This window comes from Pseudophryne corroboree, chromosome 1, assembly GCF_028390025.1.
Source record: "Pseudophryne corroboree isolate aPseCor3 chromosome 1, aPseCor3.hap2, whole genome shotgun sequence".
Lineage (NCBI taxonomy): Eukaryota > Metazoa > Chordata > Amphibia > Anura > Myobatrachidae > Pseudophryne > Pseudophryne corroboree.
The window spans coordinates 65,442,286-65,457,989 of record NC_086444.1 but is presented as its reverse complement, the minus strand read 5'-3'; the positions used below and the strand labels follow the sequence as shown (position 1 = coordinate 65,457,989).

Sequence of the window (15,704 nt, the reverse complement as noted above, 5' to 3'; positions counted from 1 at the left end):
AAATCGCCACCAAAGACAATCTGCTGAGCCGTAAAAAGGAACGGTTTTATCTCCCTGAAGGGACATTTCCTGTGCCACTTTGACTGTGGCCCATCGATATTAATGAGCCTCAGGTCATGTCCCCTCAGGTTGACATCTAAAATCATACATCTACCTGCCTGTAGTTCTATAACCCTGTGCATGGTTACGATGCCAGTAAAAAGCACTGCCACCCCACTGTACGGCTCGGCCACAAGAGACCAGTAGGCCCATGCCTCCACTCCCTTTTTGCCTTGTGGAGGATGTCCAACCTACTAATTCTGGTCTCTTGCAAAAACACCTCAATCTCAACTGTATTGAAAAAAATCAATGGCCATATAACGAGCTCGCTCAGAAACTACGGAAGCCACATTAATGGTGGCACATCGTATGGGTTGGGGATCCATGTTTCTTTGGGTTATAGAAGCAGGACCCTGCTCCCTTTTCCTTTTACAAACCTCGTTGAGACCCTCCTAGAGGATCCAGCATTCTTACTAGTCACCTTCTTGGAAGTGACTCTACCCTTCTAAACCACCACTAGGAGGGGGTCCTGGGTCTGGTGGTTCACAAGCAGACTTAATTTCCAGTACCCAGTACCTTATCTTCCAGTGGAATACTTGGACCTATTACTGAACCAGATGATTCTAAATTTTTCCCACCACCACTTAATTCCACATCACTTGGGTCACTTCCTTCCCCCATACTTTCCAACTTTTTTTTTTTTAACCAGCTCTGTGTCAACTGGGTCCCATTCCAGACTGTCCTGAATTTCCACATCAGATTCTATTTCCGCTGCCTGTCTCTTTCCAGTATTCTTCTACTTTGCCTTACTCTTTTTGCCCTGCACCACCCCTACCTTAGGGCTTACTACCACTTTCCTTGCTTTGCATCTGTTCACCTTTGGGACTAAAACGGGCTCTCCCCTATTTCCAACAATTTCCCCTTCATTCTCATCTGAAGTAAAAGCGTCAAACGGGTTACTTAAACTCACTTGTGCTTCCTCCCCCTTTCTCTTTTTCTTACTACTTTTCTTTACTTCTTGAAAGGAATCATTTTTATTCACTACTGTAGGATTTTCCACTACCACAACAGATGTTACGTCCTTATTCACAGTTTTCTGATTTCCCTCCTGACCTGCTGCTTCCTTACCTGCTACCCACTGAAATGCCTGCTTCTGACCATCTTTCTTTCCCCCAGTTGGCACAACCTCCATATTGTGTTCTGCCCAGGGGCATCTGCTGTAGGGGTGACCCTCCTCCCCGCATAGATTACACGTAACATTATTGCATTCCTTCAAAGTATGTCCCAGTTTACCACATAAAGTACATTTAGTCACAGTACACTTGCTACTTAAGTGGCGGAAGTCCCCACAACGGAAACATGTTCTTGGTTGCCCCTGGTAAAAACATTGTATATGATCTCTACCAATATAGGCAGCAGAAGGAATATGTGCAAATCCCCTGTCTGTATTCCTTAATTTGACCATTGCAGCCCACGCTTCTCCCCACACTCCCATGGTAAAGCCAACCTTTATCAAATCTGATTCCAGATCACAAAACCTTGTTAACCAGTATTTTATATCTTGCACAGGAATGGATTCATTCCTCACCAAAATATTCACTGCCTTTTTATATGCATCATATGGCTTAGATGACAGATACGCTTGCCATTTTATCCAAAGGGCTTGAAGCCCCTGATGTAAAATAAAACTCAGATAGAAATCTGCAATTTTTACTGGAGGTATACAAGCATATAGGTCAGTTGCATGGAACCCCAAACTAAAGATCATTTGCAGGAAAACTTCTTTAAAAGGTGATTCTCCTTTCCCCAGCCATTTAAATTGAATTAAATTTATCCTCTTCCCCACCTGACCTGATCCCACATTTGTTTGGAAAATATTAGAGCTTATACCTGGCTTAATATTAACCATATTAGCATAGGAAATAGTACCTGGGACTGGCTGCTTATTGACATCAACCAATGGCACAGACATTGCATTACCTTCCTCGGACCCCTTATTCAATCTTACTTGCTCCTTATGCAATAACTGAGCTGCAACTTGAGCTCTTTCAGGTACCAGCATTTGTCCATATACAGTCTCAATGATCTGTTGTTCACCAGATGACAGTTTATTCTTATGCAAAATTGACATTCCTTGTGCTGTTCGCTGGTGCTGCTTTTCTGTACCTGTGGAAGAAAGAGACTGCACTTCTTGGTCATTAACCCCTGGTTTGCCATCCGGTGCCGAACACCTACCTGCACCCAAAGTCACCCCAGAGGTACCTGTCTCATTGCCCTTTTCCGCCCTTGCCGTCAACAAGATTTCCGCGCCAATAATATCCATCCTTAGCTGGAAGTCAGAACGCTCCACTTCCAGACCTTCACTTTCAGCTGCTGTACCAGCAGTAGAAGGTTCACACAGCATGGGCATCGGCCCAGCAAGTTCAGCAGCAATTACTGATGCACCTGCCACATCAGTATCCTGTGCACCCTTTCCTGCCTGCATCACTGCTGAATCTTGGGGAGACTCCTCCCCAGCCCCAATCTTCTCAGCCAGCGGTACCTCCGCAACAGAACTTTGTCTGTCCGATTGACAGACCTCCATTTCTTGATTATCTTTCACCACAGACTCACAGGAAACAGGTAAGTCACTTTTTGCTTTGCTTTTCTCCTGTAACCGCTTCACTGCCAGTTAAGCTTTAACCCTTTCAAGGGCAGATGTTGGCACAAGTAGCTCTTCTTTCAAAATTGTCTGCTATCATTTATAGCAAGAGTTTCTATTCTTCTTTTTACTTGCTATTTTATTGTTCATAGATGGGCTTTCTCGCTGCAGATCTTTAATAGTGTAATTTTCATACGTCTCCATCTCCTCCTCATCCTCTGTCTCCCGGGGATGCTGGCACATTCTCCCCAGCGTCCAAAATCCGGGATTCCCCCCCCCCCCCCCCCCCCCCCCCCCCGCTTCACTAACAGTCAGGCCGGCAGCAGCTCCTGCCACTCCACCTTGAGTTACATCTTCACTCAGAGGAGCACCCTCCGGCAGTTTGGGGGAGTCCGCATTAATGGAACAACTGGCCACTTCTGCCACTGGCTGGCTGCCTATTACTATGGCTCCAGGGTGTACTGTCGTAGCACTTTCAGTGCTCTGGATGCCCCTGGGGAGATCCATCCCACCTGGGGAAGCCAGCAGGAAAACCCCCTATGTAAAACTCTCTGCAGCTGGAGTTCACCTCCTCACAACCTGCTCCAGGCAAACACAGCTCAGAGTCTCCGCCCACAGCCCTGTCTGGATTACAGGTGCCCAGAGTGGAGAGAGGGGCCACCTTCCCTGTCACAGTTACATGTGTTATGTAGAGGGGGTGGGTTTGACTTGCCGGTGGTCAGAGTACTGACTGCTGCTTCCCGATGTTTGTAATCCTGACATGGGAAGATAAGTAAACTTCCGTAGCTTCCTCTCCAGGAGAAGCCCAGAGAGGAGATACAGGCTGGCAGATTTAGGGAGGGTGGCGGACTATCCACATCTTTAGGCCCCTCCTCTAGTGACAACATGCCATGAATTCCACATATTTGGATAGGGGGCAGAGCCAAATTGGCGTCATTACAATAGAATTGCATAATTAAGCCTTACCCCCTCCACGGTAACCGCACTTTCCCGGTGTTGCTCTCCCAGTTCTGCCAACTTCACTAGAAAGTGGTCAGGATGCGGGAGGGGTGCCAACTCTTCCAGGGGTGCAGGGGACTACCTAAAAAATCATGGATCTTCCGCAGGTTCCGTGAGAGTAGGTAAGCAAGTCACTACTATGGATCAGAAAATAAACTAGGGCACTACATCGGGCCATAAACTGAACAACTGTTTCTGAGGGGTTTCTCTGTGGAAGCATTGGGACGGTGGCCCTTTCAAAATATTTCTATGGGGCCCACAAAGTTGTGGGTATGCCCCTGTCCTGCAGTGTTAGTTAGCCAAACATTAGAGGTATCTGATATCTCCTGCCTCCATGCCTTGGTAAATAGGCTAGTTTTTCAGATCATGTTTACGCTGCAGTTATTTCAGGGGAAATTAGGTTAATCAATTGGCCCCCATGTGACTAGAGAGATGTAATACAGGGCTTGCAGATTGCATTCAGCTCTGACTCATATGCAGGACACATCTGCTGATAGTTTGTGCCCTGACTCTGCTGGTTTCTTTTCCCTGTCACCCTTGAAAGGAGAAACTTTATGGTCTAAATGCCGGTCACGTGTAGTAAGATCCTGTCTGTGGTTCACAAAACCAGCTTCAGTGTGTTCTGATGATCAGTCGCAGCTGGATTGTTGAGCTGTCAGTGAAATTCTGCAGCAGACGTAAGAGGAGAAGCAGATGTTGCTACCACATACATTGCGGCCAGATATTCCAGTTATCACTTGTAATGTATTTGTATCTGCCTCCTTGTAGCTGCGTGTTTGGTTCACCTACCAGATCAATGGTTCTTCCATCTTTCTCGTGCTCTCCTTTCTAGGGAGTCGGTCAGTGACTGGCAATGATCTCTGTCTAATAAAAGCCGCAGGCTGCTTGAATCTGGTCCAAGTCCTTTATAGTGATCAGTAATATTGATTATTTTGTGTCCCCTATTGGATCACATGCAGCATGAAAGCTGAGGAAGGTGATGGTGTATGCAGCACAATTGTTTTTCAGAGTTACTTAACTAAAGCTAGACCATAGCAGCGCAAAACACACTACATATGTCCAACACCAACAGAGGGCGATTCAGTAATGCACGATGGGTGTCCGTCAGACCCGCCTGCATTAGTGGCCCGCAGCGCAGTTTGCAGATGGCAGGAAACTGCGCATACGCAGCGGCCGCGCAACTACACACATTGCGGTCGTATCCCTGATGGATGCAAGCGCAATGTGATAGCGGTGGCCATTTGCGGGGCATTGAGGGGGGGGGGGGGGGGTGCATCCCACAGCATGTGCAGAGAGGAATGCAAATCAGGCTGGGTGTGTAGTGATCTGCATTCATCCCTGCATGACCCCCAATGTACCGGGAATTTGGCTGCACAAACTTTTCAGGTAAAAGTCATTCTATCTATCAATCTATCAAAAATGTCCTTATTTTGCGCACAGTGGGGGTGATTCAGACCTGATCGTAGATTTGCTAAGTTTAGCACCTCTACGATCAGCTTCCCTGACATGCGGTGGGACCCCCAGCACAGGGCTAGTCTGCCCCGCATGTCACGCAGCCGCCCCCTCAATGGTCCGGACACGCCTGCGATGCCCGGACCACGCCCCCTAAACGGCGGCCAAACGCCGCCGGCCCACCCAGCAGAGGCGATCGCAGGGCAGACGGGCAGAGGCGATCGCAGGGCTGAGACAGCTGTCGGCTGTCTGCCATGCGCATGCGCACTTCAGGCCTGATCGCTGTTGTGCGAACACGCACAGCAGCGGTCAGGTCTGAATTGGCCCCAGTGAGAGAAGCTGCACATCACCTTAGATCAGGCATGTCCAAACTGTGGCCCTCCAGCTGTTGAGAAACTACACATCCCAGCATTCCCTGACACAGCTTTAGCATTCTCTGACAGCAAAACTGTGTCAGGGCATGCTGGGATATGTAGTTTCACAACAGCTGGAGGGCCGCAGTTTGGACATGCCTGCCTTAGATGGTCCCTTGTTAGTAAGGACCAAACAAATGCAATATACAGAGAAAAGTGTCTGAGGGTGCTACAATGAATAAAGTCCTAAGCTAAGACAGAGTTCTCCAAAATACTATGATAGCGCCTTCAGAGACTTACATCGTATGAAGATTACCACATATGGTTTTATTATCAATATATTCACCCAACAGCACATAACTCAATTAAAGGATACAATAACTATTTATAAAACACTTGACAAGACCTATATTTGTACAATGCAATACACTGCAGAATTCCACATTACAGAGAATTGGCTGTACTGATCACACCTATTACCTTTACGGGCATTAGAGATCACTAGGCGGATGACATTCAGCTATTTTCGTGAATAATTCGTGTCAAACTCTACGCGTTTCGTCTCAGCGGACTTCCTCAGGGGTATTAGCACTGGTTGGGTGAAGAGTGAATGGAATATTAGATGAACTAATTACATCTTAATCCCTTAAAGTAATAACGGCCGGCAACCCACACCTGCATTACATCCCGCCGATCCACTGCGATCCCTCCATTCCTGACAGCAGCCGCAGCCCCCCATAGGTGTCTGTGGGGAATGCAATGTTGTCAGATTTACCACGCTCTGGAATGCTTGGCCTCAGCAGCTAACACCATCTGAAGATGGCATTAGCCCATTGTAGCTTATGGGTTACACTTCTCAGAAAGCCCCAGGATTTTTTCTAATGACGTAAACTTTAATGCTGTCATGACAGAAGCCGGCGTTGTAGACTTGCGTCGCTGAAATCTTTATGGAGCTTTTAGGCTTCGCTGGGACAGCTTATTATGGGAGCAGCTTTCCTGGCTCAGGGGCAGTGATAAGTAGCCATGAAACCTGTTTCTCCGAATAGCAACGATAAGGAATAGGAAGTTTCCGGCCATTTATCACAATCTTAATAAACAAGTCCCATAGGAAGAAGATAGTGTCCACTCAACACATTAATCTGCAACAATCCTTTCGGAATTCCTCTCAGTGCTATAAAACTAAGGCTTTGATACGTTATAATTGTAAATGGATTTATTACGTGTCTGGAGGTTGGGAGTAAACGGGTGTTGTGCAGTTACAAGACGCTATCGCAGCGACATGGAACAGGGCTGTTTACCTATTGGCTGCCTTCCCATTTGGAAGTCATCCAGTATGAGGACAAATTGCCGGTGTACAAATCAGTCGAGCAGCCGCGGCACCTACTATTTATACTGAGGCACACAGTACAAAGACCGAGGTAACGGAGCCTCTAATCTCCTTGCGTTCCTGCAGATGTTCTGCATCACGTGTTACAGTAACTTGCTGCAGAGCATTTCATTCATCACAGTGGTGTAGGCCATACAGTGTAAATTCTTCCTGGTTAATTAATATTTTATATCCCCTGCGTGTTATATTAATTACACATTTGCTTTTTTTTAAATGTTGACCATACATAAATGTATGTAAATATATAGATGGAGATCTTCAGGCATGGGGCTGTTATACTGAATGGTTTGGACTTTAAAAGCTACTAAATTACATGTAAAAATCACCCTGTGCTGCATCTGACCTACTCCTTCCCGTGTAGCAGTGCTGCTCACAGTGCCTGTAGGAGGCGGTGCTCAGTGATTGGCTGTGTGTGTATGATACCACCCCCCTCATTACCCTGTGCAGTACAGGCCCTTATAAGAGGAGTTCAATGATTAGGTCTTGTAGAACATCCCTGTCCTGATTACTTTCTGTAGCAGTGCTGCTCACAGTGCCTGTAGGAAGCGGTGCTCCAGTGATTGGCTGTGTGTATGATACCACCCCTCCTCATTACCATGTGCAGTACTGGTCCTTATAAGACTAACCAGTATGAGGAGCTTAATGATTCGGTCTTGTAGAACATCCCTGTCCTGATTACTTTCTGTAGCAGTGCTCCTCACAGTGCCTGTAGGAAGTGGTGCTCCAGTGATTGGCTGTGTGTATGATACCACCCCTCCTCATTACCATGTGCAGTACGGGTCCTTATAAGAGGAGCTCAATGATTCTGTCGTGTAGAACATCCCTGTCCTGATTACTTTCTGTAGGAGTGCTCCTCACGGTGGCTGACTGAGGAGGTGCTCGGTGACCATATCTGTGTATATGATTAGGATCTCAGAACAGCATTTTTTTTTTTTAATCTTAAACTGAGTGACGTTTCTTTCGTATTTGTGTCTTCAGGTCAGGATTCCACCATGCTGTCCAGACTGAGAGTCACGGTTAGATCATGCATGCTAGCTCAACGCTCTGTGCACACCAAGGAGAAGGGAAAGGCACTTCTGCTGAATCCAAGGACTAACAAGGTGAGGGGATACTAAATACGAAAAAAAAAAGTGACAAGACGTAGAGATGAACCACTCTCGTCATCAAAGTATAACTATCTTGTAGCCTGAGGAAGAGGGCTAAGTGATACAAGACATACCCTTTAAGGACTCCATAATGTAAGACGTGGAGCAGGGCTTGGATATTGCTTAGGGAAATGATCTAACCAAAGTGTAGGTGAGCTCTAAAGATCCTTTTAACCAGGGAAGAAATAATCCTACTTTAAAGGCCATTAAAACACCCAGTTCCTGTAATACAGTGTTTAGGTGGTCATGGGGTCTATGTACTAAGCCTTGGGGGAGATAAAGTGGATGGAGAGAAAGTACCAACCAATCAGCTCCTAACTGTCATTTTGCAAACACAGCCTGTAGCAGGCAGCTAGGAGCTGATTGGCTGGTACTTTATAACTGTGTGCTATTTATCACTCTCCAAGGCTTGATAAATGGGCCCCTATGTTTGAAAAATGCCAGGAGCTGGTCGGTTGGTACTATGGGGTAGATGTATGATACTGGCACGTATCGTGCTGATACCGCTTTTCCTGCTACTCCTCTTTACCAAGGCAAAGCAGGAAGTGCTAGCGATGTGATGTAATAACATCAAAGCTGCCAGTAGCCACCAGTGGCAGATTCTGCCCACCCAGGTAAAATCCGCCACTTCAGCACAGAGTCTGTGAAGCCAGATGCAGTCTGTGAGACTGCACTGCCGTCACTGCGACTGGCAGTGACTTCCTATTGGAAGCCCTACCTGTCAGTCACAGACACTACAGGCAGTCCCATTGGGAGGTGTTTCCTCCCTCCAGAACTGCCAGACCAGGCTGCGATAGGCAGAGAGCTGGCTTCCTGTAGGAAGCCACTCTGCCGTTTGGGCAGCCCTAGCTGGCTTCTACGGACTGCAGCCGACGCAGTCCAAAGAAGCTTAAGGGTTTGTGCATGCACAGTACCGAATTACATTGTACAGATGCTGGGACCCAGCCGGCGGTGAGGACAAGGTAGGAGGGACCCAACAGCACGACCAGTGGCAGCTGCCCTCCTCCACCGAGGTTGGAGCAGGTCCCCTTTCACAGCCACTACAGTGGCTGTGAAAGGGGGCCTGCAGCTGAAGAAACCGATAGCTGCAGATGTCGCAGTGGTCAGTGCCACTGACCGGTCATATATTGCCCCGTGGATCAGCACGCTACCTTAATGATAGGCGCGCGTAGCACCCCTGTCATTGAACACACATCTCCACATTAATACATAGAAGCAGCATCAGCGCAAGTACCACTACCCTCCCATAACAACAAATCATACATCTATCCCTTTATCTGTCTCCACGGCTTAGTACATAGACCCCCATAATTTGATGTCTTACTATTAACACTATCCCAATTAAAAAGTAAATAGAGGTCACGTTGATAAATAAACCTACTGTACTATTGTCCAAACTGTTACATTTACTGAGAATTCTGCTGAGGGTTCATCATTTCTATATTACAAGAGTGGCACAGAAACAAAAGCAGAGAGAGGATACATCAGGAGTGGCACAAGCTATCTGCGAAAGAATTGGATGCCGTGCTAGAGATAGAACTAGTGCCTTTACATGGGTGTGATACAATATATACCGACATTTGGGATGCCGGCGGTCACATGTCCGACCGTGGCATCCCGACTTTTAGATTGCCGACAGGGAACGGGTTAATTAATTTACCACTCCCCTACCCTAAACCTCCTACGGTGGCAGCAACAGCTAATCACAGGGGGCCATGGCTAGGGCTAAGACAGTGTGTGGGGGGGCTTACGGCTACCGCCCCCCCCCCCCCCCCTCAGGGCCTAACTAGCCTCCCCCCCCGTGCCCAAACTCTAACCTTCACCCCAATACTTACCTTCAGGATGCGGTCGGCCGGGATTCCGGTGCCAAGATTCCGAGTTGTGTCTGGATTCCCGCATTGGTCACCTGACAGCATCCCCTATGTATGATACGTAAAACATAACATAATGTTGCAAGGTCAGAAGTTTCCATCGTATTTGTAAAGTACTATGAACAAAGGCCCTCATTCCGAGTTGATCGCTAGCTGCCGTTGTTCGCAGCGCAGCGATCAGGCTAAAAATCGGCATTTCTGCGCATGCGTACGGGCCACAGTACGCACGCGCAAAGTACTTTCACACAAAACTATGCAAATAAAATGTAGATATTGTGCTGACTGCGCAAAGGTGCAGTGTTAAATTAGCAGCATATACACTTAAAGAAAAAAATCACCAATTTTTCCACAAATTGCAATATATAGTAGATAAAATGTATAATTGCGCTTACACTGTACAGAGATGCAAATTTCTGGATACGAAGCTTTCATACAATCAAATGAATGAAACAATGGACCATAAGGGAATTGGATCCCTTGAATGGTGTAACTAAAAAAGAAAAAGAACAATAGTGCAAGTACACCAATACAGTGTATAATTTCCTTTAATGATCTGTATATTGAACTCACAAACGCAGGTTTTTTTGAAAGCATATCACAGTAAAGGTGGTTCACGATTAGGAACAATTGATGAATCCCATACTTCTTTCTTATAGCAAGGTTGAGAAGACTGGAAAATAATGAAAAGTGCAATAGTGCAAAACCTGATATACAAATAGACAATTTAATTAGCACCAAATGCACTCACAAACATATAAAAAAATAGGAGCTTATAATGAAATGCTGGTAGATGGAGTCACATATACTTATCAAAAGATAAGTCTCTCATCGGTCCCACAGAGTTCCGGATACTCGAAGGCAGGCCTGTCCAAACTGCGGCCCTCCAGCTGGTGAAAAACTACACATCCCAGCATGCCCTGACACAGCTTTGGCATTCTCTGACCACAAAACTGTGTCAAGGCATGCTGGTATATGTAGTTTCACAACAGCTGGAGGCCAGCAGTTTGGACATGCCTGCTCTAAGGGGTTCCCAGGGAGACTCCAATTCAGTAAGTCCAGAAATAGCCACAGCTGCTTAACCAGCTGTGGCTATTTCTGGACTTACTGAATTGGAGTCTCTCTGGGAACCCCTTCGAGTATCCGGAACTCTGTGGGACCTATGAGAGACTTATCTTTTGATAAGTATATGTGACTCCATTTACCAGCATTTCATTATAAGCTCCTATTTTTTATATGTTTGTGAGTGCATTTGGTGCTAATTAAATTGTCTATTTGTATATCAGGTTTTGCACTATTGCACTTTTCATTATTTTCCAGTCTTCTCAACCTTGCTATAAGAAAGAAGTATGGGATTCATCAATTGTTCCTAATCGTGAACCACCTTTACTGTGATATGCTTTCAAAAAACCTGCGTTTGTGAGTTCAATATACAGATCATTAAAGGAAATTATACACTGTATTGGTGTACTTGCACTATTGTTCTTTTTCTTTTTTAGCTACACCATTCAAGGGATCCAATTCCCTTATGGTCCATTGTTTCATTCATTTGATTGTATGAAAGCTTCGTATCCAGAAATTTGCATCTCTGTACAGTGTAAGCGCAATTATACATTTTATCTACTATATAACACAAAACTATGCAGTTTTACACAAGGACAAGCGACGCTTTTCGGTTGATGGGTGTGTGATTGACAGGAAGTGGGTGTTTATGGGTGGTAACTGACCGTTTTCCGGGAGTGTGCTAAAAAACGCAGGCGTGCCGGGGGGAATGGGGGAGTGGCTGGCCGAACGCAGGGCGTGTTTGTGACGTCAAAGCAGGAACTAAACTGACTGAGGTGATCGCAATCTAGGAGTAGGTCTGGAGCTGCTCAGAAACTGCATGAAAAATTTCACGAGCAGTTCTGCTAACCTTTCATTCGCACTTCTGTTAAGATATACTCCCAGAGGGCGGCGGCATAGCGTTTGCACTGCTGCTAAAAGCAGCTAGCGAGCGATCAACTCGGAATGAGTGCCAAAGTCCGATAAGGCTAAAGGAAGTGGAATGGGGGTTTCTCGGTTCCCTACCTGCAGAGTAAATTTCACCATCTGTCATAAATTTGTGCATCTTAAACCACTTTGTCTATGGAAGAGCGGTACAATAAGGCAGGCACATACTGTAGCTTTTTTTGTTTTGAGTGTCCTTACTGTAATATACCATTTATCTTTTAATACAGTATGTTTTGTGTATGTCTGTAACATGGCTTTGTGGCTAGCACTATATTGTTATAATATAGGAAACTGCAACAGAGGTCCTCCTTGTAATAGGCAAAGAGTGTGTAACTTACTGCAGCCAATCAGAAGTTTGCTTTTATAAATATTCCCCTTCTTGTAGGCCAAGCAGGCTGTTGGGAGTTATACCGGTATACTGGGTAGAACGTAATTGTCAGCGCTGCTTGTAGCCTCTTGGAAACAACATATACCCCCTTTGTTTCTCTAACGTCCTAGTGGATGCTGGGGACTCCGTAAGGACCATGGGGAATAGACGGGCTCCGCAGGAGACTGGGCACTCTAAGAAAGAATTAGTACTACTGGTGTGCACTGGCTTCTCCCTCTATGCCCCTCCTCCAGACCTCAGTTAGAATCTGTGCCCGGAAGGAGCTGGGTGCAATTTAGTGAGCTCTCCTGAGCTTGCTATTAAAGTACTTTAGTTAGGTTTTTTTATTTTCAGAAAGCTTCTGCTGGCAACAGACTCTCTGCTACGTGGGACTGAGGGTAGAGAAGCAAACCTACTAACTGCGGCTAGGTTGCACTTCTTAGGCTACTGGACACCATTAGCTCCAGAGGGTTCGAACACAGGAACTTAACCTTGGTCGTCCGTTCCCGGAGCCGCGCCGCCGTACCCCTCGCAGAGCCAGAAGACAGAAGCCGGCGGATGAAGCAAGAAGACGTCAAAATCGGCGGCAGAAGACTCCTGTCTTCACATGAGGTAGCGCACAGCACTGCAGCTGTGCGCCATTGCGCCCACACTAACCCACACACTCCGGTCACTGTAGGGTGCAGGGCGCAGAGGGGGGCGCGCTGGGCAGCAATTGAGTACCTCCTGGCAAAAGCAGCATATAATATACAGCTGGGCACTGTATATATGCATGAGCCCCCGCCATTTTTTACACCAAATCGCGGGACAGAAGCCCGCCACTGAGGGGGTGGGGCTTCTTCCTCAGCACTCACCAGCGCCATTTTCTCTCCACAGCTCCACTGAGAGGAAGCTCCCCAGGCTCTCCCCTGCAGAATCACGGTAGAAAGAGGGTAAAAAGAGAGGGGGGGCACATAAATTTAGCGCAATAATCCTATATACAGCAGCTACTGGGTAAACACTAAGTTACTGTGTGATTCCTGGGTCATATAGCGCTGGGGTGTGTGCTGGCATACTCTCTCTCTCTCTCTCTCCAAAAGGCCTTGTGGGGGTCCTGTCCTCATATAGAGCATTCCCTGTGTGTGTGGTGTCGGTACGCTTGTGTCGACATGTTTGACGAGGAGGGCTATGTGGAGGCAGAACAGGTGCAGATGAATGAGGTGTCACCGCCGACGGCGCCGACACCTGATTGGATGGATATGTGGAAGGTGTTAAATGATAATGTAAACTCCTTGCATAAAAGGTTGGATAAAGCTGAAGCCTTGGGACAGTCGGGGTCTCAGCCCATGCCTGATCCTACAGCGCAGAGGCCGTCAGGGTCTCAGAAGCGCCCACTATCCCATATTGTTGACACAGATATCGACACGGATTCTGACTCCAGTGTCGATGGCGATGATGCAAAATTGCAGCCTAAAATGGCTAGAGCCATCCGCTACATTATTGTAGCTATGAAGGATGTATTGCACATATCAGAGGTAAACCCTGTCCCTGACAAGAGGGTTTATATGTTTGGGGAGAAAAAGCAAGAAGTGAATTTTCCCCCTTCACATGAGTTAAATGAGTTATGTGAAAAAGCTTGGGATTCTCCTGATAGGAAAGTGCTGATTTCCAGAAGGTTACTTATGGCGTACCCCTTCCCGCCAACGGACAGGATGCGCTGGGAATCCTCCCCTAGGGTAGACAAAGCTCTGACACGCTTATCTAAGAAGGTGGCCCTGCCGTCACAGAATACGGCCTCCCTAAAGGATCCTGCGGATAGGAAGCAGGAAGGTATCCTGAAGTCTGTTTATACACATTCAGGTACTATACTGCGGCCGGCAATTGCGTCAGGCTGGATGTGTAGTGCTGTAGCAGCATGGACAGATACTCTGTCTGAGGAACTGGATACCTTGGACAAGGATACTATTTTACTGACCCTGGGGCATATAAAGGACGCTGTCCTATATATGAGGGATGCCCAGAGGGACATTTGCCTACTGGGCTCTAGAATAAATGCAATGTCGATTTCTGCCAGAAGGGTCCTGTGGACTCGGCAATGGACAGGCGATTCCGACTCTAAAAAGCACATGGAGGTTTTACCCTACAAGGGTGAGGAATTGTTTGGGGACGGTCTCTCGGACCTAGTTTCCACAGCTACAGCTGGGAAGTCAAATTTTTTGCCATATATTCCCTCACAGCCTAAGAAAGCACCGTATTACCAAATGCAGTCCTTTCGATCACAAAAAGGCAAGAAAGTCAGAGGTGCGTCCTTTCTTGCCAGGGGCAGGGGTAGAGGAAAGAAGCTGCACCATACAGCTAGTTCCCAGGAACAGAAGTCCTCCCCGGCTTCCACTAAATCCGCATGATGCAGGTGGAGCCGGGAGCGGTGGGGGCGCGTCTCCGAAAATTCAACCACCAGTGGGTTCGCTCACAGGTGGATCCCTGGGCTATACAGATTGTGTCTCAGGGATACAAGCTGGAATTCGAAGTGATGCCCCCTCGTCTGCCCTTCCTGGGCATGATTCTGGACACGGACCAGAAAAAGGTGTTTCTCCCGGCGGAGAAGGCTCAGGAGCTCGTGACTCTGGTCAGAGAACTCTTAAAACCAAAACAGGTGTCGGTGCATCACTGCACGCGAGTCCTGGGAAAGATGGTGGCGTCATACGAAGCCATTCCCTTCGGCAGGTTCCATGCGAGGACCTTTCAGTGGGATCTGTTGGACAAGTGGTCCGGATCGCATCTTCAGATGCATCGGCTGATCACCCTGTCCCCCAGGGCCAGGGTGTCTCTTCTGTGGTGGCTGCAGAGTGCTCACCTTCTCGAGGGCCGCAGGTTCGGCATACAGGACTGGGTCCTGGTGACCACGGATGCAAGCCTCCGAGGATGGGGAGCAGTCACTCAGGGAAGAAACTTCCAAGGGCTGTGGTCAAGTCAGGAGGCTTGTCTGCACATCAATATCCTGGAACTAAGGGCCATATACAACGCCCTGAGTCAAGTGGAGCCTCTGCTTCGCAACCACCCGGTGCTGATTCAGTCAGACAACATCACCGCAGTGGCTCATGTAAACCGCCAGGGCGGCACAAGAAGCAGGGTAGCGATGGCGGAAGCCACCAGGATTCTTCGTTGGGCGAGAATCGCGTGCAAGCACTGTCAGCAGTGTTCATTCCGGGAGTGGACAACTGGGAAGCAGACTTCCTCAGCAGGCACGACCTCCACCCGGGAGAGTGGGGACTTCATCAAGAAGTCTTCACACAGATTACAAATCGATGTGAACTGCCACAGGTGGACATGATGGCATCCCGCCTCAACAAAAAGCTACAAAGGTATTGCGCCAGGTCAAGAGACCCTCAGGCGATAGCTGTGGACGCACTAGTAACACCGTGGGTGTTCCAGTCGGTCTATGTGTTTCCTCCTCTTCCTCTCATACCCAAGGTGCTGAGAATCGT

General features: G+C 47.5%; 1 protein-coding gene across 3 annotated transcripts in view; it reads left to right on the top strand.

Moving 5' to 3' along the window:
* The window catches only part of ME2 (malic enzyme 2), a 173,108-nt gene that overhangs the window by 123,629 nt on the left and 33,775 nt on the right, over window positions 1-15,704 (top strand). For all 3 annotated transcript variants that reach the window (XM_063960180.1, XM_063960188.1, XM_063960197.1), the window contains exon 2: window positions 7,850-7,971. In XM_063960180.1, coding sequence (XP_063816250.1) covers window positions 7,850-7,971 — 122 coding nt within the window. The remainder of the gene's footprint in view (window positions 1-7,849; window positions 7,972-15,704) is intronic.